Source organism: Erythrolamprus reginae, chromosome Z (assembly GCF_031021105.1).
Source record: "Erythrolamprus reginae isolate rEryReg1 chromosome Z, rEryReg1.hap1, whole genome shotgun sequence".
NCBI lineage: Eukaryota > Metazoa > Chordata > Lepidosauria > Squamata > Dipsadidae > Erythrolamprus > Erythrolamprus reginae.
Window position 1 is genome coordinate 63,148,148 of NC_091963.1, and position 20,438 is coordinate 63,168,585.

Genomic DNA, 20,438 nt, shown 5'->3' on the forward strand with positions numbered 1-20,438 from the left:
GAGAGAGAGAGAGAGGGAGGAGAGAGACAGGAAACCACCAGGCAACTATGAAAAAAAAAAGATTTTGAAAGCAAAAGTGGCCAAATCATAAACCAGAATGCCAATATAAATGAGAAATATGTGCTAGAGTGAAATGAGTGTAAGGAAGGCTTAAGCTGTTCCTCCGCCTTCTCAATCAGAGTTTTACTCATAGACAAAACTCCCTCCCTTCACTGTCCTCCTCCCTCATTTCTCTCTGCCCATTTCTCAGCGTTTGCTTTGCCTACAGCACGACGGAGCCAGACTCCTCTCACTGACTGTCAAAGACATCATTTGCACTTCAGAAAGGGACCTTCCAAACCAAACTTCACCGAAAACTTTTTGTTCTTCCTGAAGAGAAAAAGAGGAAGCAGAATGGGGGAAAATCCAACAGAGTGAAGAAGTAATTGTGGGGAAAGAAAAGCCTTGGTTTTTTTTTTTTTAAAGGAATCACAACAACTTTTGCTACAAGGATGCCTTTGCTTCTGATTAGAGGATTGGTGTTGATATTTTGCTGGATTATAGCACAGAGTTCCCCAGCCTCAGGCTCAGAGGAGCATAATTTAGTTTCTGATTGCCCATCCTGTGTCCTGGGCACTCTCTCCAAGAATGTGCCCAGTTCCCAGCCTGAGATGGTGGAAGCTGTAAAGAAGCATATCCTGAACATGTTGCACTTGAGAGACAGACCTAACATCACTCAATCAGTGCCCAAAGCTGCACTTTTAAATGCTATCAAGAAACTCCACGTTGGAAAAGTGAGAGAGGATGGCAATGTGGAAATAGAGAATGACATTGGAAGAAAAACAGAAAAGAATGAGTTGATGGAACAAACTTCTGAGATCATAACGTTTGCAGAATCAGGTGGGTGCTATTGAAAGTGGGGTAGAAGAGGCAAACACAATGTTCTTAGAATTGCAATTAACTTTTCTTTGAAGCTGTTACATTCTAGATAAGGTGGTAGGAAAGTAGAGGGCAAAATTGTGAAGGAATGTGGATCTCTAGAATTCAGTTTTGATTGCAGATGTTTTATTTATACTTACTAAACGAGCACAAGTGAAGTACAAGCATCTAACATTTTGGGTTCAATATTAAGGGGTAGGTACTGCCTTCCCAACTTGAGAAAAGAACCAATCTGAACTAACCAGAGTGAGATAGTAAATAGGCAAATGAGCAAGGAGTGTTCTTTAAAATGGTGTAAATAAAGAAAAACAATTACAATCAGTTTCTGAATCAACTCACTGTAAAATCTGTCAAAATGAGGATAAATATTTGTTACTCAGTTCCTACTTCCTAGCAAATTTTCAGGGCAGTAAAAATGTTAACAGCTACTGTCAGAAAACCTAGTACTAAGTGGGGCAAATAGTTGTAGGCAATCCAAATTGTAATGCTGACTTTTGCACAGTGGAGGGAAAAAAACAAAGAAAGATGGTAGTCCTAAGAGTTCTCTGCCAACGAGTGCAACTTTAGTGGGGTTAATTTTCAATTACTGGTACTTATTTTTCAACTCATTTTCAATGCCTGCAAACAGGTAATTATTTCAGCTGCTATAACATGATATACTATATAAACTATCATTCAATGTAAAAAATATCTAAACTGTTTAGCCTTTGTACACACACGCACACACACTCCATATTTGTCCTTGTGCCCAGATAATCGTATATTAAGACTTACCAATAATAAGAGATTAAAGAATCACAACTGAAAACTTTCTAGAAATTAATGCTATTTCTTAGTGAAAGCACTTTTTCAATGCTAAGGCAACTTGCAAGGAATCTCATTGTTTTGCTTAGCTCAACATATGGTAGAACAATATGCATAGGCACACTGAGAATTTTTTGCTTAAAAGTTTGCTGGAGCAATATAAACAATTAACTCTTTCACAGTTTCCAGTTCTGAAAACTTGTTGACTCAGATGTTATGTTTTTAGAAAAAGACATGCAGAGTAGCATGTATGGTTTAAAAGCAGACATTCCTGCTGATAAATGGCATGAATTCCTACTGTATGGTTATCCTGGGTATTTATATCAGTGTAGCATTTACCAAATTGCAACTCCCCACCATCACCCGCACCATTCCATCCTGATTTGCTGGAGGTTTGCTTTGAAAGCTAAGAAAAATGACTCATTCTCTCCTTTTAAAAGGTGGTTGGAAGTGATTTTACTCCAGTGGTTTTACTCTATGAATCAATAAACAGTCAGAAGTAGGGAACTTGATAAACCATCTGATGGGCAGACACTGCATCAAGTTTACCACAGAATTCTCTCTAAGAAAGATGGAATGAACTGTGGTTTCTTGACATTGTGTGAATTCTAGAGGTTTGTACTGTTTCTGCTTAAAACAGGTTCCAAAGACAACTGTGACACACTTCAACTGTGGTGCACAGCCCAATTGGCTTAAAGAATCACATGGTTAATATTTCTTATGCCATTGCCCAGAAAGTGGCCAACAGCCCATTATTTCTTTCAACTAGAACATATAAAGGTTCAAACTACTGTGATTTGTCTTTTGTAGGAGCAATTGTGATTATAATTATGTCAATGTTATATTTGTCATGTTACCAGTACTGACAACAGTTCAGTATAGCAAAAGCAGGAAAACAAAAACAAACAAAAACAAAAATCAAAAAAATCCTGGACTCTCCTGAAATGTATGTTCTTCTGTTCAGATTACAGAACATAATTTACTTCAAGCATAAAGACCTTCCTTAACATCATTTATCTTTCCTCTCCAGTTTATTCCATGCTAAAATGTGAAGGTCAGGGAAAGTTTTGTTGCACAAAACAATATTGCATAATGTTCAGTTTATATGCTGATTATAGCCCTCTTGTGGCTATCAGGTATCTTTTTAGAACTAATTCTTAAAATGATAAGAAACAACACTTTGCATCTAATAATAAAGGAAGTTTATGGAATATGGAGCTGTTGAAGTATACAAATAGAACTCAAAATCTGCTTTAGATTATATTTAAAAAATAATTGAACAAAATATGAGAAATATTCTTTACTAGTATTTTCTTGTTGTTCTTGATAGCAACCATCACTTCAATGGAGGAATAGAGAATAAATGGAAATGAATGGAAACATTTCTTCAGTTTTGTCAAACTTCAATTATGAAAATAAAAGCAGTGTAGTTTCTTTACTTTTTTAATTTTTGAAAGCAAATTAATTTAATAACGTTATCTCAGTGGTTTCAAAAGTATTCTGAGAAAGTTTCTAAGTTATACTTTATAGAGCTCTCATAAGTACAAGTTTGACATTCTTTCTGAACTGAAATTAAGATCATTTGAAAGGGGAAAATAAAAGGCTCAGAGGCAACTTTATAGATGAAATAAGAAATGGACAATTCCAAAGATTGGTATACTAAACTCATACCAAACTACGTTCTGTGATCCAAGAGATCAGGTAAATTCTTGGTAGGTGCTGCTGACAGTCCAGATTATTGTTTGCTAAACTAATAATAATTAATAAATAGGAGAAAAATGATAATTTAATGTGGTATCACAATTACATTAGAACACAATTAACAAAAGATATTTGAAAATTACATAAAACATTTTTCATTAGTACAGTCAGCTAAAATCCTTGTATTTTAAATTGCCTTTGGGAAGCAAGAATGACTATTGCTGTACTTATCAAGAATATCACAACAGTGAGTATTGCTGCAATAAGCTATGGTAATCTAACCAGCACCCTAAATTTTACAATCAGATGACTAATAGCTACTGGACTGTGTTATACACTGTTGGATTTATAATATACTATTGGTAATTAGAAAGCCACTTTGGTGATAGTAGTTAAGGCATCAAGCTACAATCAGGAGACTCTGAGTTTTAGTTTTGCCTTGGACACAAAACCAGTTGGAATGCCATGGGCTGGTCACTTTATTTCAGCTCTAGGAATGACAAATCATTTCTGGAAAACGACAACAACAACCCTGCAGAACTTGCCCAGGAAGCATCTGAGAATCAGACATGATTGAACAGAAAAAAAAGGTAATTCAGCAAGTAATTTTTTAAAAAAAGTTGTAAATGACTATTATGAGTAAGGAAGAGATAATATTGACATTATAGTGATATGATCAGCAGGTAATCAGGAATAAATGGAAACTGTAACCAAATTTATAACAACTTTGCTTGAACCTGAGCAAATTTACTAAAAATAAATGTCTTAATGTTTTCAGAGGTTATCTCATATATATTTTTTACTTCCTTGACATCTGACAGAAAATCTCCACACACAAAAATTTAATAATTTTTAAAAATGAATTTGCAAAAAAAAGTATTGAAGGGAGGCAATGAAATTATAGATTTATAGATTTAAATAGATTTATAGATTTAAACTGTAGATATACAAAAGCTTTTGAGTGGTTCAGTTTTTATACTGAAGGCATAAACACAAGTTACCACAAGAGGGCGAATACTTTAAGATTCCTCCCCCTCTTTCATTTCATTCAAATTAACCTAGCTTCATATTTCTGAAGTTCTTTTTAATCCAACCAACACTGAAAGATAATTTTTGCAGGCAGGACTTATTGCTCTTTTCTGCTTCTTTGTCTTGTATTTTCTATCTAGCAAAATTGGAGAATCTGTTTAGTGATAAACTACTGAACAATATTATATTCAGAAACAAAGCAAAGACAAAATGGGGAGAGGAAGAGAGAGGGGAGGAGAGAAAGGACAGCAGAGAGAAAGAGAATACAGTGATACCTCATCTATGAACTTAATTGGTTCCGGGACGAGGTTTGTAAGGTGAAATGTTTGTAAGACAAAACAATGTTTCCCATAGGAATCAATGGAAAAGCAATTAATGCGTGCAAGCCCAAAACTCACCCCTTTTGCCAGCCGAAGCGCCAGTTTTTGCGCTGCTGGGATTCCCCTGAGGCTCCCCTCCATAGGAAACCCCACCTCTGGACTTCCGTGTTTTTGTGATGCTGCAGGGAAATCCCAGCAGGGGAATCCCAGCAGAGCAAAAACGGGTGGGGTTTCCCACCAAGGGGAGCCTCAGCGAAATTGCAGCATCGCAAAAACATGGAAATCCTTGAAACCCCACCTCTGGTCTTCCGTGTTTTTGTGATGCTGCGATTTCGCTGAGGCTCCCTTTGCTGGGAAACCCCACCTATGGATTCCCCTGCAGCATCGTAAAAACACAGAAGTCCGAGGTGGTGTTTCCCATGGAGGGGAGCCTCAGGGGAATCCCAGCAATGCAAAACTGGGCATTTCACTGGCAACAGAAATCCGGAGGCGGGGCATCCCTGTGGCGGCGGCTTTGGTTTGTAAGATGAAACTAGTTTGGAAGAAGAGGCAAAACAATCTTAAACCCCGGGTTTGTATCTCAAAGAGTTTGTATCACTGTACTTGGAAGCTAAAAACGAGTGATTGTTAAGGGAGAAATTATGGGGTCATTCTATTTTTGAAGGCCATCTGACAAGTTTAAATTCTTAGCCAACATGGCCTGAAGTGAATATTCAGTTAGGAAGGCTGGATTCTTGACTATTGACTATATCTTGACTATTTGGCTTCTTTTTGCAAATTGTATGTTTGTTTTTGGCCCATTTTCTTTTCTTTTCATTTTGAATGCCCTGTTTATGATAGTTAAGTTTTAGGTGTAGTGGGAACAACTTCACCAATCCATTGATAAGCTAAATAAACTTGGAAATATTCTTTCAATCTGAAATTCTTTCTGGAAAAGAATGACAGAAGCAAAGAAAAATATTAATGGAGACAAATAGACAGTAATCGTAAGTCGTTTAAAGTGGTATCCATGGCAGCTGAAGATTTATGTGAACAAGCTGCTGTGTTCCTATGTTAATATGTTGTTGCAGATTAATGAGTGCAACTATGGGTGCTTAGAATTGTGCATGAACATTTTATCTTGCAGGACCTTCCTATTTCTTTCAGTTTTTACATTTGCATTACTAGTTGCCAGCGGGAAAGGTTTTATCTTCAGGTAAATTTGCTTTGCAGGGCAGAAGGACTTTTATCCTTCAAAGCAGTCGGAGTGGCCCAGCGGTTAGAGTGTAGCACTGCATATAACTGTTAGTTGTAGTTCAAATCTCACCACCGGCTCAGGTTTGATGCAGCCTTCTATCCTTCCAAGATGGGTAAAATGAGGGCCCAGATTGTTGGGGGCAATATGAATAGTTCTGTAAACTGCTTAGAGAGGGCTGCAGAGAGAGGAGGGCAGGGTCAAATTGCCATGGCAGCACGGAGCCACCTCGCTCTCATGAGGTGGCTTCAAATACCCACGGTCTAGAGGTTCTGGTTCTTCTGAACTAGACCCAATCCTCCCTGGAGGGGAGATGATGCAGGGGATGCTACCAAGGATCTGGTCTGGGGTCGGCATACCCTGCCAGACATATCAGCCCAGTCTTGCATCGGGGGTGGTGTGAGGTCGGTCAGGCTGCCACGCCTGAGCCAATACTAGCCTGAAAGACAATGCAACACAGGGACTGAAGAAGAGCGGTAACATTTGGAAAGAGGATGTTTCTAAGGGTTGGTGAGGTGAAGAATGATTAAGCGATGTGCTGGTGAGTGCGGAGACCCGAAAAGAGATTCAAAACTGATTTTTTTAATATGTATATTTTTTTACCACTGGAAATAGAAATGCCAGAAATGGAATCAGAAGCAGCTGTTTGGCAATGGGGCGAATAGCGAAAGCTTTAAAATGACAGCAAATTGCCCCAAATTGTTTTTTTTTCCTTTGACAAGCTTTAAAGACTTCAATGATTTCAAACTTGAATTCGGACTTCATTTGGATTATTATGGTATTTTTTTTCTTTCGATGAAGTTACTTCCCTTTGGATTAAATGAAGAGAATTGCTAACTGTGTCAATCAACTGCCACCTTTTGGTTGGAGGAGTTATTGTAAGGAGTTGTATGATTTACATTCGCAACAGATGCTTCTTTATCTGTTTTTGTTAGAAGGATGGAATGTGTCTGTTATGTATTTATTTTTACAAAGAAAGATACAGTATTATCAGCTTTGCTTTGGAACAAAGGAATTTTGGAGAGAAGACATATTTATTTATTTATTTATTTATTTATTAGATTTGTATGCCGTCCCTCTCCGTAGACTCGGGGTGGCTATGGGAACTGACTGATTGAGACATGGTTATATAATTGCTAAAAGAACAAACTTTTCATCTGAAAAGCATGAAGGACGCATTGGATAATTCTATCAGAGACAGATTGGAGTCATATCTTGGCAAATGTGAATCAAGGAATATGGAAATATGGATGATAATAGTATTTTTAAAGAAGAAGACTAAAAATATGACAAAGGTATATATCTATAAGAATAAACTTATGTATAATGATGTATTGATGTAAGGGAATTAAATGAGGAATTTTAATTTAATTGGATTTTACTGTAAGGAAATTATATTGAAATTATATTGTATAGAATGGTTTGATGGTGGGGAAAACCATTAAATTGAAAGATGTTAATTGAGTTGCATATGCAATAATGTTCAATTAAGATATTTTTGGAATTATAAAATTACTTTTGTGGGTAAAATTTTGGAATAGTGAAATAATGAAATATTGAAAATTGAAAATGGTTATATTTTTCAGAGATGACTAATATGGTTAATATTGTAATTTTTTTTTCTATTGGGATCATAATGGTTTAAATTAGAATAAGGCATGAGGCTTTTTAATGGCCTTTTTGTTTTATAAAAAGGACTAGGTTGGAGAAGTTTACTAAGTTTAGAGTATGATTTCACTGGGTATTCAGAGGTTTTTTTCTTTTTAGACTAGGGCATGATGAGTCCATTGGGTTTACAGTGATATAATTAGAGTAGGGCACAATGATTCCGCTGGGTATGCAGTGACATAATTAGAGTAGGGTATGATAATTATACTGGGTATTCAGTGATATAAAGGGAGAAGGAAATGATGAGTTTACCATTTCATCAGCTCTTCATTGATATGAATTAGAGTAGGTTGGAGGATTTTATTGGTTTACATTTGAACCATAAAATTCTGCAGGGTATGACAAACATATTGGGTTCTACAAGGGATGTATGCAAGAAAAAGGAGAACGATATATTTTTCTTTCTCTCTTTTTTCTTTTCTTTTCTTTTCTTCTTTTCTTTTCTTTTTTCTTTTTTCCACTTCTCTTTCCTTTATTTTTTAATCTTTAACTTTTTTATTTTTTATTTTACCTATTAAAAGGAATTATTTTTAATTGGGTTTATTAATTGGGTTTATTAATTTGGTGACATTTGGGATATATTATTTGGGTTCTTTCCCCCTCGAATTTGGTATAATTTTTTCTTAGTAAGGGTTAGATCTAATTTAAATACCATTGGATGTAATCAGACATTTTTGCTCTTCTTGTTTCTCTCTTTCGTTTAAAGACATTTATTATAAAAGAAGGTTAAGAAATATACATGAAAATTGATATGGAGGAGATACGGAGAAAATGGAAGCACTATGGCCTAATTAATTAGATGTGATTAAGATTAGGAACTGCCTAAAATCTGTATTAGCTAACAGTTTTTTAAATACAATATAAGAAATCTGAGTAATTATTTTTGTTCAGATGTCAAATGTAAAGGAGGTAGTATTGGATAGATTATGTATACCGAAATTTTAAAAACGATTCATTTTAATACAATTCAATTGTCAGGCCCAAAGTCATTATATGAAGTCCAAGGTAGGCCTGACACAGTTTGGGAGTGAGAGAGAGAGCCACCACACATTCCTTTCTCCAGATGCCATAGTAACAAACACAGGAAGAAATCAGGAATCCTGCATAGGATTGGTCCACATGACTACACTTGTGGGTGTGGGGATGTGAGATGGGGTTTTGACCCAGATGTATCGAAGGGACTCAGAGTTGGAATGATTCCAGTCGAATCCAGACATGGCTGCTAATAAATCTTACCCAGCGAAAAGCACAGGTGTGGAGTTGATTTATTTCTCAAGCTATTTGGTTCGCTAACATCAATATTGATGGTATCTTTCCTTGTACGTGTGATTGGAGAGGAAAAAAAACTTTGCCAAGAGGGCTGCAAAAGCACTATGAAGTGGTATATAAATCTAAATGCTATTGCTATTGCTAAAAAAAGTGAATCTTGAGTCAAGCCTTTCATTATCCTAGATTTCTTGCTTTGAGTCAAGTTGCAGCACTTACGTTCTGACTTACATTCTATTTATATTAATTACCAGTTTTGACATGTATTGGGATATTAGGATTAAGTTCTGAGACTGAGTCTCTCGCTACTTCTTTGAACATTCTCAGTTTAGCTTTTTCAAAAAATTGGGAAGGATAGGAAATTAGATACAATGAGTCAGAACATCACTCCTGCAAAATTCTCCGCTAACACAACATCAAGACAGCCTTTGGCACAGATCAAAAAATAGCCAACATCCTAAGAAATCCCAAAGACAAGATCCAACTAGAAAACCAAGAAGTTTATCAAATACCATGTAAAATCTGCCCAGCCACATATATTGGACAAACTAATAGGCAAGTAAATGCACGTGTTGCAGAACATAAAAATGCATTAAGAAAAGAAGAAAAAACTTCCTCCCTTTTCCAACACTTCAAAACTACAGGACAGGAAATTGATTTTGACAGAACTAAATTAATTTCTAAAACAGAACACTACAACAAAAGAATAATCATGGAATCCCTTGAGATAGAAAAACATCCCCACAATATGAACAAGCAGGATGATACCTCCCAGCTACCAGACATCTGGAAACCAGCCCTCATTAACAAACATATCCCAGCCATACAAACTGAAATGAGACTTAGAACAACACAGGACACTACCACAAACATTGAAAATACAAAAAAAGAAAAAAGAATCTCTATTCTTATTTTTCAATTTTAGTTATCAAATTCAACTTGCTTTGTTTCTACATTTTAATAAAACTAATTAAGCTTATTTTAATATAATATCTAATATATTCATTAAAATTGTTTGAACTTATTTTAATGTATTCAATGAGTCAAATATTTCCCTAAATTCTAGGCATATTTAATAAATTTCATTAAATTCAGTTAAACCTATTTTAATATAATCAATAAACCTTATATTTCCATAAAATCCACACATCAAATCCTAAATAAGACATCTAATAGAAGCTGATAATTAAAAATTAATCTAAATCTAATCAACCATTTTCATAATTGCAACCCTTCACATAATCCCAAATCTCTTGTGTAAATCCAAATTTAAACTTCTTTCTAGTCATTTTATATCCCCATTTCCTTCCCTTTCATCTTTTATTCTGTCTCCTTTGCTTCCTTCCAAATCTCAACCAATCAATTTTATTTTTACCTCCTCTTTTATTCTGGAAATTCCAGTGCTTTTGACCACATCTTTTTCATTTTGTATTTGTGCTTATCTCAATGTACTCATAGTAATGTCTATGATCATCAACCCTTTCCATATCCAGGCAATTCTTAATTTTTTTTGTTATATCATCACTCAAAATTTGATAGTGTATTTAATATCATGTCCACTAACTGGTAGAACTTCATTCTTATCATTGCTTAGTTCACCATAGTCCCTTGTTATTTCCTCAATCTGCAAATCCATTATTATAATATTTTCATCTTCAAATGTCTCCTTTAATTCTACCACATCCTGTAGTTTTCTATTAGTTTTAATTGTAAGTTTCTTAGTAGTTTGAAAAAATCCACTCATCAATCCTCTCAACTCTTTAAAGTCTTCAGATAAGATTTTACACAATTCTCTTATCTCTTGAATTTCCATTTCCATTTTTCTCAGGTCTCGTCTCTCCAGATGTTCCAAGCTCTTCGCAACAGCCTAGTTATATTTTGCAAAACAATTCAAACAAAGCTCAGGCTCACACAAGATTTGCAAGTCCTCCCTTCATCTCTTTTTAGTCTCCTTTGCAGACAAAATATCAATAATTTAGTTAGTTTCTTTTTTCCAAGGCCAGTGCTGAGATAACAAATTCTCTAAGTAAATGAAGATTCTCACAACAATAAAACTTTGACCAGCAGGTGGCTCCACCAATTTGTTTTCAAACAACACTTAAAAATCATTTAAAACCAAAAAGATTCCATTTAATTATTTAAACTCTTAAAGTTCTTTTTTTCTTTAACTCTTATTTCAAAGCCTCAAACCATCCAATTTTTATCCAAATGGGTTTTAGATTCGCTTCCTTATTCTCCTTAATTTTTGCAAGTTAGAAAGTTCTGATTTCAATTTAGCCGCTTACCCTAATTAGTCAGAAAGTCCCTTTATCACAACACAGTTCTTTAACAAAATCTCTCCTCCGGCCAAAGTGCAGGTCTCAGTCAACAATTCTCTGTTGCTCTTCCTCCAGTGCAAAATTTACTTTCCTTTTCCATTCTGGATAACATCCATTGCTCACTTATTTATTAATTATTAATTGGATTTGTATGCCTTCCCTCTCTGAGGACTCGGGGTGGCTGAATCTTCCCATTCATAGTCACTGAGGCTAAGGGCAGCAAGCTGCTTCTACTCCGCTGCTGGCAGAGGCTCTAGGATGACACCTGTGAGGTATGCAAAACCCCGAAAACAGGCCCCAGACTGGGTCCCCTTCTTCCCCTCCCCTTTAGGGAGGTTCTGGGCTTATTCAGCATCCCCAGACAGTGGGGATTCAGCAATTTTCTGCAGCCTTAGTGGATGACCATGCCTTCTCCTGGTCTTGACTCATTTCTGATCACAAATATATGCATAGTAATGGTTCTGCTCAATCCATATCTATTCAAATTGGTCCACTTGTTATACTTGAATTAAATTGCTCAATATGTTAAAATCAAGTTATAGATTTTATTCATCCATTTCAATGATTCAGTCTAAAATGGGTCTGGGATGGGTTTAAAATGGAGCAAGCAGAGGCCATGAGGAGGTGGGTGGATGATGCATGGAGAATGAAAATGGCTGAAGAGGAGGAGGTGGGTGGGTGGGGCTTTGGCAACATTTGATGTATAAGATGCACCACAATTTTCACTCACTTTTTTGGGGGGGGGGAATATTCTAAATGTGCATTATATTTCCTTTATTGATTGTTTTCTTAGAAAAAATTCATAATGATATTGCTTTGGTGGATATTAATGGGGCATGTGGAGGCCAAAAATGCAATGCATGGAGGCCAAAAATGCAACATGCAGAGATGGTGATGGGCTCTGGCAATCCTGGCAGCCTGGAATGGGTCTAAAATGGAGCATGCAGAGGCTATGTGATGCATGGAGGCTGAAAATGGCTGAAGAGGAGGTGATGGGTGGGTGGGGCTTTGGCAACATTTGATGTATAAGATGCACCACAATTTTCACCCACTTTTTTGGGGGGGGGTGCGTCTTATATTGTGAAATATATGTTATATTTCCTTTACCGACTACTTTCTTAGAAAAATTCATAAAGATATTGCTTTGGTGGATATTAATGGGGCATATGGAGGCCAAAAATGCAATGCATGGAGGCCAAAAATGCAACATGCAGAGATGGTGATGGGCTCTGGCAATCCTGGCAGTCTGGAATGGGTCTAAAATGGAGCATGCAGAGGCTATGTGATGCATGGAGGCTGAAAATGGCTGAAGAGGAGGTGATGGGTGGGTGGGGCTTTGGCAACATTTGATGTATAAGATGCACCACAATTTTCACCCACTTTTTTGGTGTGTGTGTGCTATTGCCACTCGAAAATATGGCAATTCACATTAGAGAGATATACAAAATAATATCAAAAGGAAGATGTAATATTAATTGTGTACCACATAAAATATGCATAATGACAAATGGTACTTCATAAGAATGTTGGGATGGTCTTGGAATTCAGGCACAATTATGTTAATAAAATAATTTCCTACTAAACCAAGTGCATAGAAACACACTTGCCTTTTCCTACATGAGTGAATGGCTTTAATTTATCTCTCAGGCCTCAAGATTTAGAAGAAAAATATTTAGATGTACATTTAGGGACATAAGTAAGGTGAGATCAAAATCTTTTCCTGATACTAGATAATATATATTTTCCATTGAGAGAAATATGAATGTATGTAGGATAGGAGCCTCAATGAAAGCTAAACATCACTACCAGAGATGGGGATATCTTAAATAATCAATATCTACTTTTATATGCAAGAAATTAATCAGATATTTATTTTCTTATAGAAAAGGAAAGGGGGCTTTAAATCAGGCAACTTTTTATCACATTTGCATTTATATCTAAACATGCCCAAAAGGTATGTTATTGTAAATCAAAGATTTGCTGTATAGAAAATTAAATCATTCAGTTATGCTACAAAGTAGAACAGCTTAAAATAAAGTAGCAATGAATAATAAAAAACTAAATAACATATATTTTATATTAAATGGCTACTCTTTTAATAGGCTTAATACATTTGCAGTAGAAGCCTGTCTACTTACAATTAGGTTCCAATGGATTCAAGGGTAAGGAACATATTCATACATTGGTTAAGGATATCAAACATAATTTCCACCATGCTAGAAGGAGGTATAATATTTCCTGGAAAATAAACTTGATAATTTGTTAACTCTTGGAATATTTTAAATGTTCACAAATAGCCTTCATTTTTAAATAATTTGCCTGTTACAGAAATTTCAATTTTTTATTAAGCAAAAAATTCATGCTGGAAAACATAAATGATTTCTTTCTTTTTTTGTAAATAATGTTTATTCAGAATTTTAATTACAATTGTAAAAATACAAACTAAACTTAGAGAGAGAAAAAATGGGAAAAAAAGATTTAAAAAGACCACCTGTTCCGATTCTATGTCTTCCTATTTCTGCATGTTTTGAAGTTGTCTGCATGCATGCAAGTCACATGTGTATGCAACTGGTAGGGAAAGTGTGTGTGTGTGCGTGTGTTATAAATACATAAAGATATGTATATATGTATGTATATATATGTGTGTGTGTATGTATGTATATATACTGTGTGTGTGTGTGTGTAAAATATGTGTGTGCGTGTGTGTGTGTGTGTGTGTATAAATACATATAAAATATACATACATATATATATATGGAAAATAATGGTCACATTTTCAGTGTAGTTTCTGTTCTGTCTGGCCTGGTTAATTATCAGTAAGTAATCCCCAATGAAGACTTGAAAGCAAAGGATTTAAGAGAGACTTTTCAGCTGCTAGTTCTCTATATATAAGAACATTGAACTTCTACACTGAGGTTTCCCATAATCCACCCTTTTATGCTAGATGGACCTGGTTCATTCTCTTCAAAGTCCGTAATCGAAGAAGCTGGATGCAAACCAACCATAACACTATCCCCCACTGCAGGGCCCTTCCCCTGAATCCTTCAAATGAAAAGCATGAGGAACTGCAAATGAAAAGCATGAGTTAAATCAGGGGCATCCACATAACTTGCATTCACCCAGGTGCAATTATTTAATTCCCCCCCCTCTGTCCACTCAACAAGGTACTGGAACCAATCCTTGAGCCATTGGGAATTTTGAATGTTGGTGATTTCCAATTTGGGCAGATAGTCTCGAACACAGGACATGGGTGGGACTGGAACAAGAAGCCGAAGGGGGCAATCGGGACTGACTGGAGTAAGCAGAGACTGATGAAATACCAGATGCACATGAAGAGAGCTAGGCAAGGTCAGGCAATACGTCACTGGATTGATGACTTTCTTCACCGGGAACAGACCCATGAATCATGGATCCAGTTCACAGTGTGGTTTCTCCAAGGACAAATACTTGATGGATAGCCAAACGTGGTCTCCAACAGCCAAATGCGGGATGTCCCAATGAGGGTGATCTGCACATTTTTTGTAATCCTCTTTGTCTTTGTTCAGATACCACTTGACTATTTCATGGACAGACTGCAGCTTAGGCAAGAATTCCTCTGCAACTGGAACTGGAAAATTAAGGAGCATGAGTGGGAAGAATCTGAGATGATAGCCATAGTTGGCAAAGAATGGAGTGGTTTGTGTGGAAGTGTGCTGGGAGTTGTTAAAAGAAAATTTGGCCACAGGGAGGTATGCTGGCCAATCCTTCTGCTGATCATTGATGAAGCAACACAAGTACTGCTCCAGGATGCTGATTACTTTCTCCGTGCCTCCACCAGTCTCTGGGTGATGCGTGGATGCTAGGCAGATTTAGACTTCAAGGGCCAACCTGAGTTCTTTCCAAAATTTGGCAGTGAACTAGGATACTCTGTCTGACACTTTATCAGGTAGACTGTGTAGCTGGAAGATGTGTTGAATGAACAGCTGAGTGGTGACCTGAGCCTTTGGTACTCCTTGACAGGGGATGAAATGTGCCATCTTGGTTAGCATGTCCACTACCACAAGCATGGTCATGAAACTGGAAGAAAGGGGCAAGTTTGTTAAGAAGTCCACAGAAATAGCCCCCCAAGATCTCTCTGTTGTCGGCAAAGGCAGCAACTGTCCAGGAGGGGCTCCTGTGGCTGTTTTGGCTTGGTGGCAATGAATACAAGAGTTCACATATGAGTTGATACCATGCCAGAGCCTAGGCCACTAGAAAGTCTGAGATACTAAGTGTAGGGTCTTGAAGAGGCCAAAATGTCTGGCTGCAAGGTTGTCATGGAATTGGGTCATAATCAGCCATGGAGTGGCCCTGCTGGGACATACAATTTATCTTGGAAGTGAAGCAGGCCTTCAGAAAAAGTCCAAGGGGAATCAGGGCTGATTTCCTGTTTCCTTTGTTCCACAAAATTATCCTGCCATTGCACTTCCTGAATCTGTCCTCGTAGATCCACTGGATTGTGCATGGCTGCGATTGACTCAATGGGCAGAATGATTCGAAGTGGCAATGGCTCCTTGGTGTGGAGGTACTTGGGTTTGCACGACAGGGCATCTGCTCAGGGGTTGTGCCAACTTGGGTGAATTTGATTCTAAAGTTAAAGCAAGGAAAGAAGAACAACCACTGGATTGGGTGTTGATTCAATTTTTTTGCAGTCTGCAAGAACTCAAAGTTCTTGTGGTCAGTCCAAACTTTTATTTGGTGTTGGGCTCCTTCCAGGTGGTGTTGCCAGGTCTCAAAGGCAGTCTTGATGGCCAACAGTTCTTTCTTCCAAATAGTGTAATAGAGCTCAGATGACGTCAGTTTTCGGGAATGATATGCACACGTCATCTTGATGTGTCTGGAGTAGCACAGCTTCAACAGTGGCATCTGAGACATCGGCTTTTACTACAAAGGGATGGCAAGGATCTGAATGTTGGAGGATGGATTTCCTCATGAAGGCCGTCTTTAGAATTGGGAATGCCTGCTTCTCAGCATCGCCCCATTGGAATGCCACCTTCTTTTGCAGGAGTCGAGTGAGGGGTGCGATCAGGGGGGTGAACCCTGGGATAAACATCCGCTAATAGTTCACAAATCCAAAGATTTGCGATCTCTGGACATCTTTTATCCAATGTGGGGATTGCCATGTTTTCAAGGCCTCAACCCTGCCGGTTCCTTGGCAATGCCTGCTGGAGATATCAGAGGTCCCAAGAACTCAATGGTGGTCTGATAAAATTGACATTTCTCCAGTTTAGCATACAGGCAATGTTCCCTCAGGCACTGCAGGACTTGGCGAAGATGCTGGAGGTGACTAGTGCACAATGGGGAATAGATCAAGATGTCATCTAAATAAATCACAATGAATTGGTCCAACAGATCCTGGAAGATGACATTTATGAAATGTTGGAAGTCAGCCAGAGCATGACTCTATACTCGAAATGACCATACTGGGCCCCAAATGCTGTCTTCCACTCATCACCCTCCCAAATGCATACCAGGTTGTAGGCACTCTGCCGGACTATCTTGGTAAATACAGTGTCTGACCAAAAACATTCCCTGAGTTCAGGAATTAAGGGTTGAGGGTACTGAATGCGCACTGTGATGGCATTCAATTTTTGATAATCACAGCACAGGTGCAAATCTCCTGATTTGGCTGTGTGTTGTTTTTGGACAAACAGGACCAGAGCTGATAAAGGCAAGGACAAGGGTCAGATGAAACTCGTGGCCAGATTTTTGTCCATAAAATCCTTCATGGTGACCAACTCAGGTTCTGACATGGAATAAAGGCATCCTACCGGAAGCTTGGTGATTGGGAGCAGATCAATGGCACAATCATGGAGTCTGTGAGGGAGCAATTGGTCTGCCTCCTTCTCACTGAACATATCTATGAAATCAGAGAGATTGGCCGGCAAGGAGATGTCAGGTTGCCCTGGACCCTGGGCTGTGCAGACTTGGATATGTGGTCCACACACTGCAGGCTAGGGAATTAAACAAAGTTCTGGGACCATACAATGTGAGAATCATGGGTTTTTAATCAAGGCAAACCAAAGACCAAGGGAAAATGAATTCCTTTGTGACATAGAACTGGATGGCTTCCTTGTGTGCTCCTATGGCTAGGCACACTAGCTAGGTAATGAATCAGATAACAATACCCGTCCATCGATGATCTCAACTATTATTGGGGGGTTAATTGGGCATAAGGATATGGCATGGTGTTGAGCAAAGGCTTCATCTAGGAGGTTTATGGTGGCTCCAGAATCCACCAAGGCATGTGCTGAAAGGGCTCAGGTTTGTTTCTCAAAAAATATCCTCATATCTAGAATCAGATGTCTCGGGGGCCCAGGATCATCATTGGTAACACTGGAATTTGATTTGATGCCTGTCCAACCTAATGTCTCCACAGGGCAGGCTTTGATCATTTCCCGGCAGAGTGGCATGGATGAGTAGGAGCCTGGACTGGCATGGGAGCAGAGACTGCTGCCCCACATCTCTTATTGGGGCAGGAGACAATGAAATGCCCACCTCTCCGGACTTCTGTTTTGGTGTTACGCTGAAACCAGGCAGCATTTGGTTTCTCCGGAGTTGTCCTGGCTTTTCGTGTGTTTCTTGGTGGCTTAACGGCAATCACCGACCTGGAGAGACGGTGATTTAATAGAGGAATTCCCAGTGCATCTGAGGGAGGTTGGTGGACCCACCGGGAAGCAGGGAAACCTTTTTCGCCAGCGCACGAAGAACCGATCTGCAGATCAACCTGAAGCTGTGAGGCTCCGACTCCATTAAGGAAGCTGTGAGAAGATGGTGGTGAAAAGCCTTTGGAGTGACATAAGTGAAGGATTTCTGTTTGATCGATCGTTGTTTGTGAATAATAGCAGATGATACTATCTGCTTCTTACTATTTTTCTTCCCACTCCTGAATAATCCTGTCCCTTGCTGCTCTCTTTCAATCATTTTTTGAATACTCCATATGTGATTTGCTGCAACATTGAGAATAACCTTTTAATTGATTTTTGATAATATTCTATACTGATATACTGCCATTATACCGTTATACTGCCATTGATAATATTCTATACTGTTATACTGTCATTACTGTTAGAGATTTATTGAACCTATGAATTAAATGAACTACTGAGCTAGATTTACTTACTGATTTATATCTAAACTAATAATTTATTTATTGACCTATATACATATATGCTCATGTGTTGATTTATCTATTAATACAAATACTAAAACTTGCTAATCAATTGTAATTAATTATTATAAATTAATTGAAAGTTACCTTTTACTACTTATTAATTACTTAATTATTCTGTCCTTAATTTACTCTAATTTACTTGAATACTCATATTTAGAACCTTGAAGACATTAATAATACTTATGAGATATTGATATAGAATTGTATATTGACAATTTTGACTCCTAAGACTTGGACTGTAGAGTTTATTATAAGTTATCTTACTAAGATTGATATAAATCAACAACTTTGACCCTTCTGAGTACAAACTAAAACTAATATCTCTGTATCTTTTACTATACTCTATTTTATTTTCTTATATTCATAATACAAAACTTCTAGCTAGTTACTTTTATCTTTCATCACTTTAATCATTTTAATGCAATTACTTTGAACTACGACAAATATTCAAATTTGAAATCCCCATAGCTAATTATACACGACTAAAGTGGAAATTATTTGTAAAATACTCAAAATGTCATCTACCAATACAAATACAATTACTAAAGCTTGGAGGAAGACAACAACTCAACCCCGGTCATCCAGCGTAATTCAGAAAACCCTTCAACTGACAAAACATCAGTTGTACAATCGGACCAAGTTGCACCTATCACCTTAGCCTCTTTACAAGAGATAATTATTAAAATGCAGCACTCAATAGATCGGAATTATGAAGTAATGATAGGAAACATGGGTGCGATGAAGGAAGATATCAAGGAAGATATTAAGAAAATTGACGGACGTGTTGGGTATCTTGATGAGAAAATAGAAATGATGCATGGAACCCTCACACATGATGAAAATATTAAAAAAATTGAGGAACTAAATGATAGAATGCAAACCAGACTATGCAGAAAGTAGAACAGAATATATTAATAAAAATCTTGAAGAGGCCATAATAAACCTCGAACTTAAAAAAATTCAGCATTCTTCTTGAAGTTCCAGAATATTACTGAATCAAATGAAGAGGACCTGCCCCAGATTATGTCAGAAATTCTCGCATCCATTACTAACAAAACCTCACATGAAATGTATCAGCAAATAGATGAAATTTATAGATTATTCACAAGCTATGCAAAAAGAAATTGCTTAACCAGGGAAGTACATATCAGATTTATAAAGCGTACTATGAGAGATGAAATTTATAATATATCAAAGGAAAACTCTGTATCATATAAAGGAAAAGAGATAATAGTCCTACGTCAAGTTCCCAGACGAGTTCGAGAAAAGCGGAAGCCCGATCAAAACCTAGCTACTAAACTTAACAGAAACAAGATACCATTTAGATGGCTGACACCTGAGGGCATGCTCATCTCCCTGATCAATAAAAAATACAAAATAACTTCGATAGATGATGCAAGGGACTTCTATGACCAAGTCATCAAAAAGGTGGATGAGGAATGTATTAGGGAACAAGAATCAAAAGATAAACCTAGTCTGGATGAACTTAGCTCTAAAGACATTCTCTCAGACAAGGAAACTGGATTTAAATTAACGGAAGAATATGGTAAAGATGGTCCAACAACAAGATCTAAAGTGGAGGCGAGAAAGGAGAAAAGAAGAGAATCAGCAAATTAACCTACATCATAAAAAAACATTACCTAACAATGAAATAAGATTATTTTTCATTAATATCAATGGCCTCAATTCTCCTATTAAAAGGGAAAAAAATCATAAAATCCAACAACAAAATGCAGTCTCCATAATATGTCACCAAGAGACGCATGTAAGAAAACATGATCAATTAATTTTGAACCATCCCAGGTTTGGAGAAATCTTCTCATCCCTTGCTCATGTTAAGAAGAGAGGAGTAGTACTATACATTAAACCCAAATTCATCCCCAAATTAATCTATACAGATGACAATGGACAGATACCGTGTTTCCCCGATAGTAAGGCAGTGTCTTACTTTCTTTTTACCCCCCAAAACCCCACTGTGTCTTACTTTG

At 37.2% G+C, this 20,438-nt stretch overlaps 1 protein-coding gene across 1 annotated transcript in view; it reads left to right on the forward strand.

The window, feature by feature from the left end:
- The first annotated feature begins 243 nt into the window (after positions 1 to 243).
- The window catches only part of INHBA (inhibin subunit beta A), a 63,019-nt gene continuing 42,824 nt past the window's right edge, over positions 244 to 20,438 (forward strand). Inside the window, exon 1 of the mRNA XM_070729543.1 lies at positions 244 to 879. Coding sequence (XP_070585644.1) covers positions 492 to 879 — 388 coding nt within the window. The 5' untranslated portion in view covers positions 244 to 491. The remainder of the gene's footprint in view (positions 880 to 20,438) is intronic.